The following is a 17652-nucleotide window of genomic DNA, read 5'->3' as shown; positions in this document are numbered from 1 at the left end:
AGTGTTCTGTGACCAGTTTCTGTGACCCACACCTTCTTAGTTGTATAAGTGTGTGACAGGAATATTGCTGATTCCCTTACTACAAACATTTTATTAGACTGCCCTTCTTTCTGTTTAAATCAGAATGAGCTAAAAGGATAGAATTTCAGACAGTTGATTGAATGGCTAATGGAAAGCAGTGGTTTTAGAGTTAATGACTGTGGACATTTTCTTGACTATCATAAGAAACTGTCTTTTTCTTTAATCTAGAGGTTTGATGGAAACCTCTAGTAAATTGACCTTTATTTAACCTTACTCTGAATCTTAAGAGGATTTTCTCCATGAATATAAAAAGAGATTTGATTGGGATGTGCCAGTAGCCTACTGATAAAATGCATTTTATGCATTATTTACTATTATTTTGTCTTGAATTTTATAGAATTTCCAATGTATTGTATGCACTAAAAGCTAAGGTGATTAGTTTGTCTATCTTTTGTCTGACCTGGTCCAGGAATTGTTCAAAGTTCGGAAGGTGAGGGACTTAATCACTTTAGTTTTTGGATTGTGATTTTTTTTTTAAGATTTTTTTCTTTTTTAATTGGGGAAGGGGAACAGGACTTTATTGGGGAACAGCGTGTACTTCCAGGACTTTTTTCCAAGTCAAGTTGTTGTCCTTTCAATCTTAGTTGTGGAGGGTGCTGTTCAGCTTCAAGTTGTTGTCCTTTCAGTCTTAGTTGTGGAGGGCGCAGCTCAGCTCCAGGTCCAGTTGCCGTTGCTAGTTGCAGGGGGCGCAGCCCACCATCCCTTGCGGGACTCGAGGCATTGAACTGGCAACCTTGTGGTTGAGAGAATGCGCTCCAACCAACTGAGCCATCCGGGAGCTCAGCGCAGCTCAGCTCAAGGTGCCGTGTTCAATCTTAGTTGCAGGGGGCGCTGCCCACCATCCCTTGCGGGACTCGAGGCATTGAACTGGCAACCTTGTGGTTGAGAGCCTACTGGCCCATATGGGAATTGAACTGGAATCGAACCGGCAGCCTTCGGAGTTAGGAGCATGGAGCTCTAACTGCCTGAGCCACCGGGCTGGCCCTGGATTGTGAATTTTGAAAGTTGCTCTATGAGTTAACAAAAGTATGCCCTTTAAAAGCTAGTAATATATGGAAGCGTGATTTCTTTCTTGCTACATATTCATCAGTTTTTTGGGTTGCAGGATACTTGATAGAGGATGTTTACTGAGGACATTTCTTGTTTAAAATGTGTTAGTGTTAAATCCTTACACTTATCAGTACTCCTGACCTGGGACTGTGAGGGGAGAAGAGCATCTGCTATTTCTCATCTCCATTCAATCATGCATCAAATATTTACTGGATGACCATTGTGTCTCAGGAACTACAGTGCAGTGGTCAACAAGAGATAAGGTCCCAGGTCTCAAAGAGTTTATAGTCCAGGGGAAAGACCGTGAATGTGTGTTCAAATATCAAATAGTGATTAGTGCTTTGAAAATAATATAAGATGGTGTGCCTAGGAGACTAGGCGGCTACTCCCATTGAGTGGTCAGAAAAAGCCTCTCTGAGATGATATTTAAACTGAGACTTGGATGGCAAGACGGGAAAGGATGGCAGGAAGAAGGAACAGCTGGTACAGTGGTACTAAGGCAGCGACAAATAAGAGGTTTTCTAGAACTGAAAGATCAGTGAACTTAGACATTAGTGAGAAAGACTGAAAAAAAGGCGGCTGTTAGGCAGGATCCACATTTTATAGGGCCCAGCAACCTAAGGGAGGCTACACATTTAGCCTATTAGGAGTTTCAAGCGGAGAAGTGATAGGATCTGATTGAGGAGCTGGATTTCGAGAGTGAGAAGTCACTAGTGCTGTTTGTGATCAGTGACACTTCAGAGGCCCAGTGGACATCCAAGTGGAGATGTTAGGTAAGTAGTTTGGGCTCCTGAGAAACTTGAGTCATGATTAGGAGTCCCTAGGTTTTTAAAGTCATGAGACTGGTCATCGAGGGAGATAAGGTCATTGAGGGAGAAAGAGACTGTAAGTGCAGAAGAGAAGAGGCAAGGCTGCCACATACAGCAGTGCTAACCATGGGATTTGAGAGCTCTTGAGTTTGGCACAGCTGGATGCTGAGCAGGGGGTCCAGGTCCTACTTACTTCATAGCCCGTTGGGTTGGCTTGGCTCCTCTGTGCCAAATTATATGGTTGACTAAAGCTATGTTTCTATTCAGTGACTAGAACAGAGTTTAAATAAACCCTAAGCCAATCATCTATGTGTTTTAATTACTACCGTTTCAAAGCATGTCGGATTTAAGATTTGATTGTAAGATGAAATAATGCTATAATCTATAAACAGTGATGCCTCATTTATCCAGGTGTTAGAAAGGTGTAGGTAGCAACTTCAGTTATCCAAAATGTAAATGAAACTTCATGAAAGAAAATTAAAGTCTCTTGAGCAGCAAAAAAAATATTTACAGTCCACTCACAGGATTCAGCACTTTTGTCATAGAATCTGTCATTCCTATGACCCTGTTTGTTTTCATTTTAGGAAGAAATCCAAACATACTGGTTAGTAGGTGCCCTGGCTCCTAAGCGATTAGGGGCAGGATATTAGATGCACTTAGAGGGCAGCCCCATTAGAGACTGTCACAGCTTGGCGGGAGGATCTGTGGGATCCTAGAGGATATAAGAGCGAATCCCTATTAGCCAATGTGGTCCCGTTCACAGAAAAAGCAACTCACGCACGGCATCTTTCTTTGTGATAAAACTAGCATATCTGGAATTCAGAAAGATATACAGAAAAGTTTATATATCTCTGTGGACTAAATGGGGAAAATGGTTAAATTAAAAGAGAGTTTAGTATAATTGATTACCCTTAAGCAGAGAGAACTGATTTTTGAATATCAGCTTGGAGGTTTCTAGGTATGTCCCAGGGCGTAAAATATTTATCCCAGTGCCCGGGATGAAGCCATAGAGGGCACGCTGAAGTTCACAGAGCACATAAACATAGGAGGAGGGGCAAGTAGGTTGAGTGAAAGAGTGGGGATCAAAGAGGTCTTGATGGATTGGGAAGTGTCCTGTTATTCATTGCTGTTTAACAAGCCACCTCAAAGTTTAGTGGCTTTAAATTATGGCAGCATAATTTTACTCATCAATTTGCCACTGGGATAGAGTTTGGCATGGACCGTTCATCTCTGCGCCATTTGGTCTCAGCTGGAGAGGCTCAAATGCTAGAAACTAGAGTCATGTGAAGTCTCCATCATTTGTCTGGTCGTGGATGTTGGCCCTGGGTGGGCCGAGGGTGGAGCGCCCACATGTGGACTTTACGTATTGTTGCTTGGCTTCCTCAGTTTGGTGGTTGGGTTCCCAGTGCAAGATCCAGAGGAAGATAGTGAGGGCAGGAGTGGCAAAAGCTCTGTCATGGTTTATGACCAAGTCTCAGAAACCAGACAGTGTTACTTCTGTATTCTGTGGATTTGAAGTGAAGAGAAGGCCAGTCCACATTTAAGTAGAGATTAGAGTATTCCATTTAATGGGAGGAATGTCAACTAATTTGTAGACCTTCTTTAAAACATGAGAGTCTTCCTTCCAGCCCAGAATTATTTATATTCTTCCTGCATATAAAATGTACCCACCCCTGCCAAGGCCTCCCAGAATCTCATTTATTAAGTCAGTGGATTCAGACTTGAGGTCGAAGATCACATCAAATCAGATTGTTTGGATATTGTTCTTCAAGTTTAACCCCGTAAGTATAATCCTCTTGATCTGAAGACCTGTGAATTAAGGTGGTAAGAAAGATATATCCACATTACCCACCTCCGACTACCATTTAACATACAGTGATGGGACACATGTAGGATAGAACAACTGGTACAGACACTTCCATTTAGTACAGGCAAAGTGGGAGGCACATAGCAGTTACTACTGCATAAAATGTCTGAAATCTAGCCAGGCACATCTCTTTGATTAGAGCTTGGTCTTACTGCTTAGAGATTGTTCACTTTGACAACTGGCTTTGCCGCCTGGGATTTGGCTTCTGTTGTCTGAGTTTTTCTTCCCTTTCTATGAAAAACAGTGTGTGTTTGCAGCTGAGTTAGTGCTCTCAGCCTGCTTGCTATTTGTCTGATGAAGATGGGGGTCCAAAGACTTCTTGTTAGTGTGAAGTGTCTCTGTTCCCTTCAGCCCAAGCAGATATAAATCTTCTTTAAAAAATTTGGTGGATCTCTTATGAATCAATTTATAATCAACTGTTTTACACAAAGGCAGTACCCACAGATTGCTTTGAAATCAGCTCTTCTGTACTGTCCAGGTAAGGATGTCCAAACCCGTGAAGAATTTGTATTACAGTTTTATTTGAGCCAAACTGACGACGACAGCTGCCAGCAACCTAGATCTCAAATGCTCCCAAGAATGTCGGTTTGCAGTTTATTTTATATGCATTTGAAATTAGGGAGGGAAAGTAAAGAAGATGGCCTGAAGGTGGGAAAAAGCAAGTTGAGGATTGGATTACAGGATAGTTAACAAGGTGATTGGCTTGCTTAAGGGTGGTTATTCCTCCAGGGGTACGAAACAAAGGATTACTCTGGCACTGCAAAGGTGTGCTAACCTAGAAGCACAAGAACAATGGACAGGGCTTGCTTAAGGCAAAGATAAACCTTTTACTAAAGAAGTTAGATGCCTGGGGCGTGACTACCCACCATGACCTGCCCAGTTAGGAACTGATGCTCAGGTCACCCTGTGAGGTTATTTTCACAGAACCCTTTTTCATCCGCAATATCTTAGGTTCCTTGTAGGGCTATTGTGAAACAGTGCCCTCAGATCCTTAGAAGACCTTTTGTAGTTTGAAAGTGTCTGAGGCATTATGTTAGATCTTTTTTGAGGACTTACGAGGAGTTTTACAGTTACATTTATGTTTTCCTGAGCACGCTGGATTCAGCCTTTGCCCAGAAGTCATTTCCTAATTGTAGCACCATTTGCCTCCTGATAAGTGTAGGGATGAGAAACCGCTGTTTTTAAATCCAGTAAGTTCTGGCTCTTTTATTTAACATTTAAAAAAAAAAGCTTATCTCTCTCCTCTTGCATTTCATTATAGGCAGCAAAAGAAGTCAATCTGCACTTTCAACAGTCTGCCTGCAAATCTCCTTATCTGGATCATCCAGTTCATTAGGTACACCTTTTATTTTTCCTGTTGCCATAGGCAACAACATTGCTACACTCTCTGCCTCCAGATACTAGTAAGGTCTTCTTTCTTCCACCTTGCAACAGCTTTCTCTTTGCTTTCCTTTAGCCCCTCCCCCCCACGCCTCCTTGAGGCCCTGAGGCTTCCACTAACACTCTCCTTAAGGCCCTGCTGTCTCATCCCAGGAACACAGAGTGGAGAGTGAAGGGAGTGGGGCCACATTATGTAGGGCCTTAAGAGACCATTATGGGGTCTTTGGATTTTACTTTGAGTTAGAAGGGAAACCACTGGAGGGTATTGAGTAAAAGAGTAAACTGATCTGACGTATGTTTTTAAAGAACTCCTCTCACTGCCAAGATAGTATACCCCTAACGGTTTTCATTAAAGGAGTTGTTTAAGATATCTAGATGAATGGGATGGCTTCCTTGCCCTGGGAATGGTGAGAATTTGTCAGATTCTGTTCATATTTCTAACAGAGCCGACACAATTTGCAGGTGGATAGAAGGGATAGATGATAGAGAGGTTTTGACCTGAGCCCATGGAAGAGTGATGTCCGTTTATGAGATGGGTAAGACTGCAGGAGAACAGGCTTTTCTGGGAGGGAGTAGAATCATCATTTCCCTTTTGAAAGTGTAAAGTTTGGGTTTCTCACAGGCATTTAAGTGGAGATGTCAAGTTGGCAGTTGGACTCGGGACAGTTCTGGTCTGGCTATGCAGCTGGGAGTTGCCGGTGTGTAGGGGGCATTTAAAGCCTGAGCCTTGATGTAAGATGTGAGCCTGGGGCAGTCTAGGCTTTCCTGGTTAGGGACATAATAAGCAGCCCACAAAGAAGGTTGTGAAGGTGTGGCCAGTGAAGTGGGAGGAGAAGCCAGAGGGAGTGGTGTCCCAGATACAAGGTGACAGATGCATTTCAAGAGAGTGGGTGAAGACTCTGCATTTATCATTAGATTTAGCAACAAGGGAGGTTACTGCAGTAGGCACTGAACTATGTTCTAAAGTGGGTTCAAAGAGGAAGAGAGGAGACGGAGTATAAAACAACTGTCCCCCCACCTCCAGAGATTTATTTTAAAATGAATACGTGAAATGGGCAGATATAGGGGTTAAAAGGTGTGTGTGTGGGCATATATATACATACATACACACACATATACATACATACATACATACATACATATACATATATATATATAAAAAAATTTTTTAATGGGAGAAATAAAGCCTTGTATTCTCCTAGGAATGATTCTGTAGAAAAAGAAAAACTTTGGTGCTGGAGGGAGAGCAGGAAGTTGCTGGGACCATGTTTCTGAATAGATGAGAAGGGACACTTGAGTGGAGCATGGACAATTCATTCATAGAAATAGAGAAGACAGGATACCAGCACAGATACAGGTAGGTTGGTAGATTTGGGGAGAAGGCATGTATGTTCTCTTCTGATTGCGTCAGTTTTCTCAGAGAAATAAGGAAGAGCAAACATAAGCAGAGGGTGAGAAAAGGGGAGGAGAAAGTGTGAGGGATTAACCAGGCGAGGGAAAGAACGAAGTATGGTAGGATTGTGGGTTTCCGGGGTTATTGATAATGAATTTAAAGTGAGCCCATTAATGGTTGTGCAATTTGTGTCTCCGCTTATGGTCAGCCTCTCAGATGCTGGCCTGCAGAAGCTGTGGGTGTTTTCCCAGTGTGTATGGTAGAGGCCAGAGTATACGGAGTGATTGAAGATGACTGCCCGTGAGTGACTATAATGAATAAAGGGGGAAGTGAGGACTTGGGTGGGGGACGGGGAGGGGGACCATGAAAAGGGAGTAGGATCACTGACTTGTGTGTCTTCGTGGAATCAGAACATGAGAAGGGAGTGAGCTGAGAACAGAGGACTTGGTAGTTCTGGGTAAGAATCTGGAAACTGAGGTTATGCATTCCTACTCACACAGTGCTCTGGAGAGTGGCTTGGCCTGAGCTTAACATACAAGTGGATTCAGTTCTTTGGATCTGCTGTTCTGTACTTTTGAGCAAGTTGTTTCAATACCCAGCGTTTCAGGTTCCTCGTTTGTAAAATGGCAGTTCCGACCTCATTAGAATTGTTAAGAGAATTAAGTGAGTAAATATGTGTAAAGTCTTCAACAGTGCCAGGCACCTGGTGAGCCTTTAATAAATGTTAGCTATTCCTGTCACTCTCGGTGTAACTCAGAGTGATGCCAGGGTCTGTGGGTGCAAACTGGGGCCAGTGACACTTCGTGAGGAGCCAGATGACCCAACAGTCATTCATTGGAATCCACTTTGGTTGAAAAATGGAGCCCAGTGACAATTCCTCCCCTTGCCTAGAGATGGCTCAATGACAGGCCCCTGTTGTTGTCCCTGCTGTGAGTTAGCTCTGGCATGGTGCCTGAGGTTCGAAAGCTTCTGAGATTCATACCAAGAAGCAAACTAAAACCACGTCCTGTAAGTGTTGCTTAGAGGACCTGAGATCTGTCTGCAGGGGGATTGGGGAAAGCACAAATGGCGGTCACCACAGTCTCGGGTTTCTTGGAACACGTGTAAATTATGTCAAGTCCTAGAACTCCCTAGGAATGAACTGTCGTTTCGTTTGTTGAGATCTCTGTGGCTCCATTGTCTCTTATAGACGGTCAACTCTCTTCATACTCCTTTAGATCAAGAGGTTGTTTTGTTATCTTGACAAAAACTATGTATGCTTTCAAGGTCTTTTCTTCGATCTGTAGGGAACATAATTAAATGTCATTGTAGCATTCTTAACGTCTCCAAAGGAGAATCAGCATTGTATCCACTGTGAAATAAGATGCAGCAAAGCTTTTATTATTTCATGCTGTCCTTGCTTTATCTACAAATTTTTAGGGCTTATTCTACTATTAGAACTTGAGGAGACTCCAAAAGAACAGTTGTCAAATGAAAGGTTCGACCCTGAATTTTGAAGGTTAGGATATTGATTTATTGGACAGTGTTAGAGTTTTAAAATTTTATTCTGAGACTGTTACCTAGGAAATTGATGAAATTAAGACATTATCAGCCAAGGTGAATGGAAGACGCTCAGGGCGTTTAGCCAAGTCTGTCAGAGTGTAAGAAGGAACTTGTGCCCATCTGTCATTCTCCCCGTGTTACATAAATGCTGTTATTAAGATTGATGGGACTGAAGAGATAAGGCCACCTAGCTGCTGGCCTCTTATACCCTGGCAAAGGGTCAGAGCCAAGGAGGCTTGTTTTTTTGAGTCTTCAGTGATTGGGTATTGGGGTTGCAGTTTGTTAACATTCTCCTTTGTTTGGAAGCCCGCCATAGATATCAGGATAAAAGAGCAGGGTCTGCTTCTGTTAATTATTATCTTATCTTCCTACAAAATGGGATTGGATCCACTTGTGAGGATATACTAGCTACAGGATATAATTTGGAAATTGGAGAAAGAGGGGGGGAGGGGAGAGGAAGAGTGATTGAGTGAAAGATTTTCCTAGAGAATGAACAGCTTGCATGTTGAGAGAGAATGAGAGAGAGAGGGCTCTCTCTCCTTGTGACTGTCTGGGTAGTAGGCTTCACACCAAAGTGCAGCTCGGAAAAGCCATTCTGTAGCCAGTGCCACAATTAATTGTGCTCAGCCCTCTGCTCCCCCCAGGTCTCCTGCCCAGGGCAGGCGGAAAGAGTGAATGGACCCCTTCTCTTTCTGGAAGTCTTCCACAGACACTGATTTCTTCGCTGAGTGTTTGTTAGCTGTTGAATAGCACTGATAGTACCCATCTGTAAAGAACCTGGAGCGTTATCTTCTGTGTTGTCACTTAAAAATGGACCTACTTGCTTTAAGAGCCTTTGAGCTGGTCGATAGCATTTTTGTAAAAATTTAAGGCTCTGTTTTCCATTTCTGTATTTTGGGGAAGTTTTTGATTCGTGAGCACACCATTCCAAGGTTATTTTCTTCAGTAATGCTTTCCTACACTCACGCTGCAGAGATAATTTTCTTTGTACATAATTTTTTAATCTCATACATACTCATCTTATACATATTATCATCCCACAGCACTGTATTGTAGTTATGCCTGTGTGTCTCCTGCTAGGCTCTGCGAGCCGCCGGTTAGGGGTAGATGTCAGTCATCTTTTGTTTTCCTACACTCACCAGGACAAAGTCTGAAATAACATATAAAGAACATGGATAAAGCATTCTGTAAATGTTGAGTTCTGGATATAGACCCTACAGCTAGTATACTGTGTTCATTGGCAAATTCTTGTGCCCTTTTTCTCACTGGTTATGAACAGCTGCCTGATGCGTTTCATGGTGATCAGATGTGCTATGTTTGATTGCTTGTTGGTAATGAGCGGTGACAAGTGCCTTCATAGTATGGCTGCTTTGATTCCAAGGTCATTTCTTTCTATTGGTTGAATGTTAGTGGGTTTTACATTTTAAGATGTTAGCTTATGAAACCTGGTGACTCGTGTTTATTATTATGTTCTGGGGCATTTATCATCATCTGACCTCTGTAACCCTTGGTTTCCATTTTGATCAAATGAGATTTGTGCATGGTGAGCGCTGGATTGATGCTTAGCATTTCTAGCATGCAGTGAGCTGATCAAACAGCCTTTGACTGAATCTTGAGTCTTCTTCTTTTTTTTTTTTTTTGGCTGCAAAATTGTAATTTCTAACTCATCTCAGAACCTTCATTATACTTTTTCACCTTACAAATCAGGTTGTTCTCAAGGAAAGAGATTTATTTTAAAAATGTACAGATTATCATTAATGTGAAAATCTTTAGTAGGTTAACCAGTCTTTCCTGTTATATTTAGTTACAAGTATCCTTTCTATTTTTCTTTACCTGGTTTTTTAATGAATGAAAAACATTCTGGAAGCAAAAATAAAAAAATGGTTTGAGGAATCTGTAAAGGTTGTTTTTTAGGGATGGTGATGTTAGAAAAAAGATTAAGAAGCTTTCTTTCAATTCCTGTTTCTTATTAGTTTCAAGATGAGAATATACAGAATAGTAAGACCAAGGGCCCTTTTCTTTGCCTTCCCTTGCCTTCACTTCTCCCTCCTCTCCCCTCCCCTCTTTCTTACTCTAAGCACTTAGAGTAAGTGTGGTGTAAGGGCTAAAATTAAGACCTAATATTACACATACCTTGACATCTGAGGGAAACTGAGGGAAACTGGGAAAACCTCCAATGGCTAAACTCCCTAAAGTGCTCTTATGGATAAAGTCCCCTTGACAAATAACCCTCCGAGACACCAGCTGGCTGACATCTTGATTTTTGCCTTGTGAAACTTGGGGCCAAGAAATCAACTGATCTGCCGAACTTGGAGATTATAAATGGTACTGCTGTAAGCCTCTAAGCATATGCTACTTAGTTATGGCAACAATAGAAATCTAACACAAGTGAGTATTTTAGTCCTTATTTTTTTCAACAACAGTTTATTCCTCACAGTTCTGAAAGCAAGTGTTTAAAAATGGTTAGTTGTGTATGTTTCCCTTGGTTTTATACTTTTTGAAAAACCCAAGGATTGTCAAACCATTTTATTCTACATGAGTGGCAAGAAGCTGTCCATCCGCCTAGTGTTTCCATTTCATGAGAAGCATCCATAGCTTTATGTACCTAGAGGAAAGAGTTGCTCTGTGTCCAATCCACGGCATAGCATTTGGATGGATTTTACTCTCGCTGGATGAATCAGTGTTTCCCTATGAACCATTATTTTAACACCACAGCCACATCTGTAGTCACCGTGGGCTCCAAAAGCAGTCCATTGATTACAGCCTCGGCTTCAGACATCTTTTTTATTTTAAAAGTGAATGATTTTAGACCTTCAAAAATTGAGAAATGATTAGGAGCAGAATAATAAACATCGCATTATAAGTTGCTACATATATATATATATATATATATATATATATATATATATATGTTACTTTACTTTTTTAAACAGTTAAAACACTGAAACTGTTCTATGAGTGACAGATAGTGAAGATTACGTATGGGGGGGCAAAAAAATGTATACACATGACTTGCATTCAGCTTTTGTTATTGGTATACATTGAGTATTACAGTTTTAATATAGTTTTTTTCCTTTTTTAAAATGTGTATACATTTTTTGGGCACCCTCTGTATATATACATGAATAGAGTTTAGTCTTGTACTAAAGCTTACAATAAAATGATTATGACATATATTTAGTATGAGTAATTGTCAATATATATAATTAGGGGTAAAAGGTAAGGGGATTGCAAAAAACGTTGTAATTAGTATTTGTAATTGTTGCTACTGTTGTGTAGCAGAGCAAGCATTTCCGTCCTTGATGGAGGGGCAGGGAAGGGGGAGCTGGGCAAGAAGCTTTCCCTGGACTCCTTTTCCGATTCCTGACCTAGGGGTGTCAGGGGAATGTGGGTGTTTTCAGCAGGGTGAACACAAGACTGCTGGGAGTGAAGTGGCTCAAGGTGACCCAGCCCCTGCCTCGCTGCTGTGAGAATCCCTTCTTCTTTCAGGAACACGCGAACGTGGACACTGGTTAGCTAGGTCCTTGCGATCTCGGACATTTGGCAGGACGGTGGGGGGTGAGGTGGGGCTCTGGACTCCCTTCAATTATGTGTCCTTCTGGGGAAACCAGGAGGACCCCTCTGTGCTTCTCCCCTGCTCTTCCCCCAGATGGAGATGAGGCTGAAGGCTTGTTTCTTTTTCTCTCCGTGATTTTATTTCACAAGGGTGAGATTTAAAGGGCGGCCTCTAAATTTTCCCATCACCATCTGCAATTGTGTTCATTAAATATTAGTTTGAGTGAATAAGCAAGTACCTCAGGCTGGCTAAAGGCACTTATTAAGATGACCCTTACACCTAAATAATAGTCATCACTAGCGTGTGTTACGTACTTAGTATGAGCCGGGGGCTGTGTTAAAGACTTTATATGAATTCACTTATTTAATCCTCACAGCAAGCCTAGTAGGAAGGATCAGTGATGTCTAGTAACTTGGTCCAAGTTACATGGTGATGACGAGGGGAGGACCAGGGCAGAATCCAGCGGGGTCAGCTCTGGGACTCGGACCGTCCTCAGCCACTGCACGGAGCTGCCTGTCCGGGATACTTAATGAGGATTTTATTTAATTTCTTCCTTACCTCTTGCAGCGACTCCTGTAAGGAATGGGGCTGGAAGTGAAGAGGGTGAGGACTTTTAGGGGGAGACATGGCTACTGGAGGGTTGTGATAGGGACTTTGGAAAGAGACTTGGGGCGCATTCTCTGTGGCCATTGTTTTCCCACCAAAAGCAGTAAGACGCTCATCAGCACTTTTTATGACTGATCGTATAATCAGTACGAGAATTCAACTGAGACCCCAGCAAGTGCTGTTTCTCTTCTCTGCTGTTCTCTGAACATTGACATCACCGTTTTCCTTTTAATGTCCTAGCCGCAGAAAGCTCTTCTGTTGTGTGTATGAGTATATGTGACACGTTAAATGCTTTACTTATTATTTAAATGTCATTTCAAAGAACACTTCGCAAATGTTCTTGAAGTAAAGGCCAATGGCAAGCAACTAATTTCTATACCTACGCTTTTCTTTCTCACACAGTATTGGCTGGATCCTGCAAAAACCCTTGCTGAACACAAAGAACTGATCAACAGTAGGTATTTAATTTTAACTTTGTTAAGGGGCGCCTTGAAAATGAGACACTGTCCATGATTAGTTGGGTGCAGAAATAGGCTTTAGTGCTACAGGGGAGAGTGCCAGTACCCAAGTACCCAAGTGCCAGCATACAGATGTGTGTGTGTCCATTTCCAGGTCTCTGCAAATTCGGATTAAATTTGAAAGATTCTGAGTGGATGTTAGTATTGAATTCTGCGTGGAGTATGCCTGCTCTTGACTTTAATCTGTAGTTTTTCTAGTTGCTTGTCTTTAAATTTTCACCTTAAAAGAGAATAGGCACCGAGGCCCTGATTTGGAAAAAGAGGTGGATATCCAACCTTTTAAAATACTCAAGTTTGTTGGGTTAAGGAGTGGTTTTGTCACACTATTCAGTTTCCTGAGTCGGTAATTAAGAAGTGCCCTTGTGGGGGCGGCTGGTTAGCTTAGTTGGTTAGATGCAGTGCTCTCAATAACAAAGTCGCCAGTTTGATCCCCACATGGGCCACTGTGAGCTGCACCCTCCACAACTACATTGAAACAACTACATGACTTGAAGCCGATGGGTTCTAGAAAAACACACTTAAATAATAAATTTTTTTAAAGTTTAAGAAAAAAAAAGTGCCCTTGTGACCTGAAAGATTTCTGTGACTTCAGAAAGGACCCATCTATTTTGCTTTTGGTTTTATTAATATGAATCATACTAGGTGAGTCAGTATAATTAAATTTATATTTATTAATTTCCATAACCCAAGTTTTTATAAATGCATGTGTGCACATGTACACACCCATACTCGCAGTCCTTAAGTATGCAAAAGAGTAGTTATTTTTAAAAGATTATCTTTTTACAAATTACAGTAAAATATATAATGTAAAGTGTATTATTTTAACCATCTTTGAGTGGACAATTTAGTGGCATTAAGTACATTTACATTGTTTTACAACCATCACCACTATCCATCTCCAAAACTTTTTCATTGTCCCAAACTGAAACTCTGCACTCATTAAACCATTTTGGTTTAATATGCAAATTATTACTAATAAGACCTAGTGATTCTTCTGGCCCTTATTATCCGCATTCTGAGTCTATACTTTCCATGTGTATCGGCTCGTTCCCTGCAGTAATATCGGTCCCGTGGCGCTTCACAGACCCCAAGGGCAGGAACATATAGTAAGAATAAAACATTGATATTACAATTGAAGAAAGATTAGGTAACTGAAGAATACATCGTTTTATATCTTATCTCTGAGATAGTTTGATAATTAATGAAGGAGAATGGCTTTCCTATCTCCAGTAGATTAGTCAGAAAGAATACGTGTAGAAATGGCAGAATACAAGTACTTGCTAGTCACCACGATTCTCATAGGTAAGTCTGGATGTATTTATCTCTCTGCTAATGGGAGACTGTTTTGTTTATTGTTTTTTTGTTATTATTGGAAGATTCTTTATTATCATTAAAAATGTTGAAATTAGTCTACACAAAAGGTAGATTAGAGGATTCCTAATTTCTGGCTTCTGTATTTTTTCATTTTTTTAAATTTATTGGGGTGACAATTGTTAGTAAAATTACATAGATTTCAGGTGTACAATCTGTATTACATCATCTATAAATCCCATTGTGTGTTCACCACCAAGAGTCAGTTCTCCTTCCATCACCATATATTTGATACCTATATTTTTTAATAAAGTAAAAGAATATTTACTTTACACAAGGATTTCTTAAGGGTAGAAAGGCATGGATTCAAGATAAGCATTTGCTTCATCAGTGCCTGATTTTTATAGTCAGTTTTAGAATACGAAGCCAAAAAATCTGGCTAGATATATACTTGCTCCGAAGTGTCCATTTCCATAGCCTTTTTGATTGAACTATAAAACAGTTGTGTATAGGATAGCATTTGCATACTCCGAAGGTATTATAATTGTTGCCCTGAGAGGCTGCATGGAACAGCCGCCAGAAAGCGCTGAACTCTGGGTATGGGCAAACTTGGTTCTCACTTTGTGATCTCTGTGTTCGTAGGCAGGTTGCTTCCCGCCTTCAAGCTTCACCTGCCTTGCATATGTTACCAGGGAGTTGACGAGAATCAAGTATTTAGGAAACATTTTTGTACTTTATCAAAAGTCACGATGCCTTATTATTTAGAACACAAGCCATTTTTATATACACATGGGAAATGGAGGGCTGATTTAGCCTGTACGTCTGTTAAGAAAATCAGCCCAAACCAAATGTTTTTAATTCTGTATTTTTCAAACTTCTGCATCACCTCTCATCGCTAAACGTGTTTGCAGTGGCTGGGCTTGGTCAGTAAGGTGTAATCTGTCATGTTCCAGAGAACAGAAGCAACTCTGCACTTGGGACAAGGCCCTGTTCCCTTTGGGAACTGTCTCGGCAGCATCTGTGCTCCTACCGCCCCCAGACGCCAATCCCAGTGGCCTGCGGGCACAGGCTGACCCATCTGCTCAGTAACAGAGCTTGATTGACAAAGACGGATCAGCAGAGGGTGGACTTCCAGGGGCTTCTAAATATTTAATAGTCTGTGCCTCCCTGACACCTCCGTGAAGGGGTAGAGGTGTATTTGGCCGAAATACAAACACAGTGATTAACTAAACATAGAAACCGAACATACGGAATCAACGCTCATGGTGAAAAATTATAACAAAGTTTCCTTGAACACTTAGTTTTTACAGAAGCTCTAGCATAAGAAGTGCCTGTATAGGAAGGCGTAGATGAGGGGAGAGAAGTGGGGGCCCTAGCCTTGGTTGTCTTCTGTGTACCAGGAGCAGGGCTTTGGGATTCTACAAACATAGCATGTGTGTGTCATAATAATAATAAAGAATGACATAGTTTGTATGTTATAAATGCATTTTGGATTTATTACCTTTGTGCTATTTATTGTCCTTTCCCCAACTTCTAAATTCATGACTTCATTTACTCCGTTAAAAATGAAAATAGAAATACTAAGGGCTACTTTATGTTGATTACACAGTAGCAGAGACTGGGGATCCCATGTGTAGGTGGAAGTATTTTTACTGAGGCGCATAGTTAATATTTTTTCTTTTTGATTTGTGTGGGAGACCTTCTGTTTAAGGAAAAATTAGAAACTAGGACTACTGATTGCTGCACTGGGTAACAAATCTGTTTTAAAGGTTTTAATGTATGATCCAGTTAACACACTGCTCAGAAGTATGCACTTTTTCAAACAGTGCAGGTTAGATTCATAGCTTCTGAAATCTTGTGTTCTAAATAATAAGGCATCTAGTGAAAGCATAAGATAATGTGATTGGTACCCAAGGGGCTTGTGTCCTCTCTCACAATATGAGTTTTTAATTATATTTGCCCATGTACGTACAATGCCAGGCTGTGTTTTATGTATGTATTTGGTATCGGTGCACGTAGTTCTTGGTTGTGTGGTAAATGACCGAAATCAGAAATGTCTTCTTAAATCTGTAAGAACACATCTTAGATTCAGAAAAGTTTAAGAATAAGACATATATTGACCGTAATCCTTCCACATAGTCTCACTGATGATATTTTTTGTTCTTAAATGGTAAGAGATATACATGGTAAGATACACGTAACATACTGATTTTGTTGAGAGAGTAGAATAAATGTTCTCACTGGGGAAAAAAAAGATAAATATGTGAGGGGATGGATGTGTTAGTTAACTTGATGGGGGAAATCCTTGCACAATGTACACGTATATCAAATCATCCTATTGCATCCTTGAAATATCTTACAATGTAATTTGTTGATTTACCTCAATAAAGCTGGAAAAAAAGTTTCCTGACCCTCTTCCCAAAGTTTGCCACTGTTAGTAATTTCTTATGTATTCTAAGGACAACAATATTTTAACAGGTAACTTTCTTTTTCACAAAAGGGATCGTATTTTTGCAGTCAGAAATGTAGATTGCTGATCTTTCCCCATCCTCACACAGAGTTCTCTCTCTGCCTATTTAAACAGTTGTGTGGTACCATATATATAATACATATTATATATCTCTATATATCCATATCTATATTATATATATATATATATATATATATATATATATATATATATATGTATCTCCTTTGCTTAACTGAAATGATCCACCTGCTGCTGAGCATTTAAGTTGTTTGCAGCTTTTCACAGTTACTTTTTTTGGGGGGGGCGGTACTTGGTGATGGATGGTTTTAAAATCATTTATTTTGTTTATGAATCATCTTCATTATGAAAAAATACATGTATGTTGTAAAAAATGGAAAAATTATAAATTAATAAAAATTGTGCATAACCTCACTAGCCAGAGATAAGAACCAGCAACGTTCTAGTGTATTTGGTCCTGTGTTTTTTCCTGTGTTTCCAAACACATAGACCCATATGCATATATAGATAATCTGCATAGTTGAAGATCTGTTACGTAACTGTTTCTTTGCCATTTTATATTTTCTTGTGTCTTGAGAAATTCTTGGTAAGTATTATTTTTAAACGACTTTATTGAGATAGCTTTAACGTAAAAATTATGTTTACTTAAGGTTATGTTTACTTAAGGTTTACAACTTGATGTTTTGATGTATGTGTACATTGTGAAATGATCAGCATAATCAAGCTGAATAACGTACCTGTCACCTCTGTACACCTGTTACCAGTGTGTGTGGGAGGAGGAGGCGTGAGGAGATTTAATTTAAGATTTGTCCTCTTAGCAAATTTCAAGTATACATTATAGTATCTTAACTATCATCACCATGTTATACATTAAATCCCCAGACATCATTCATCTTGCATAACCGAACCTTTGTACCCTTTGAGCGACATTTCATTTTGCCCTCCCCCAGCTCCTGGCAACCACCGTTCTACTCTGCATCTATGTTTGTGACTGTTGTAGCTTCCACGTGTAAGTGATGTCAGGCAGTATTTGTTTCTGTGTGTGTGTGTG

The 17652-nt window shown here is 40.5% G+C and overlaps 1 protein-coding gene across 2 annotated transcripts in view; it reads left to right on the top strand.

Moving 5' to 3' along the window:
• Window positions 1-17652, top strand: part of EPB41L4A (erythrocyte membrane protein band 4.1 like 4A) — a 226423-nt gene that overhangs the window by 101283 nt on the left and 107488 nt on the right. For both annotated transcript variants that reach the window (XM_019727789.3, XM_019727788.3), the window contains exon 3: window positions 12687-12738. In XM_019727789.3, the coding sequence (XP_019583348.2) occupies window positions 12687-12738 (52 nt within the window). The remainder of the gene's footprint in view (window positions 1-12686; window positions 12739-17652) is intronic.

This window comes from Rhinolophus sinicus, chromosome 3 (assembly GCF_057876585.1).
Source record: "Rhinolophus sinicus isolate RSI-liver-muscle chromosome 3, RSI-T2T, whole genome shotgun sequence".
Taxonomy (NCBI): domain Eukaryota; kingdom Metazoa; phylum Chordata; class Mammalia; order Chiroptera; family Rhinolophidae; genus Rhinolophus; species Rhinolophus sinicus.
The sequence above is the reverse complement of the archived record's forward strand: the minus strand, read 5'-3'. Positions and strand labels throughout refer to the sequence as shown.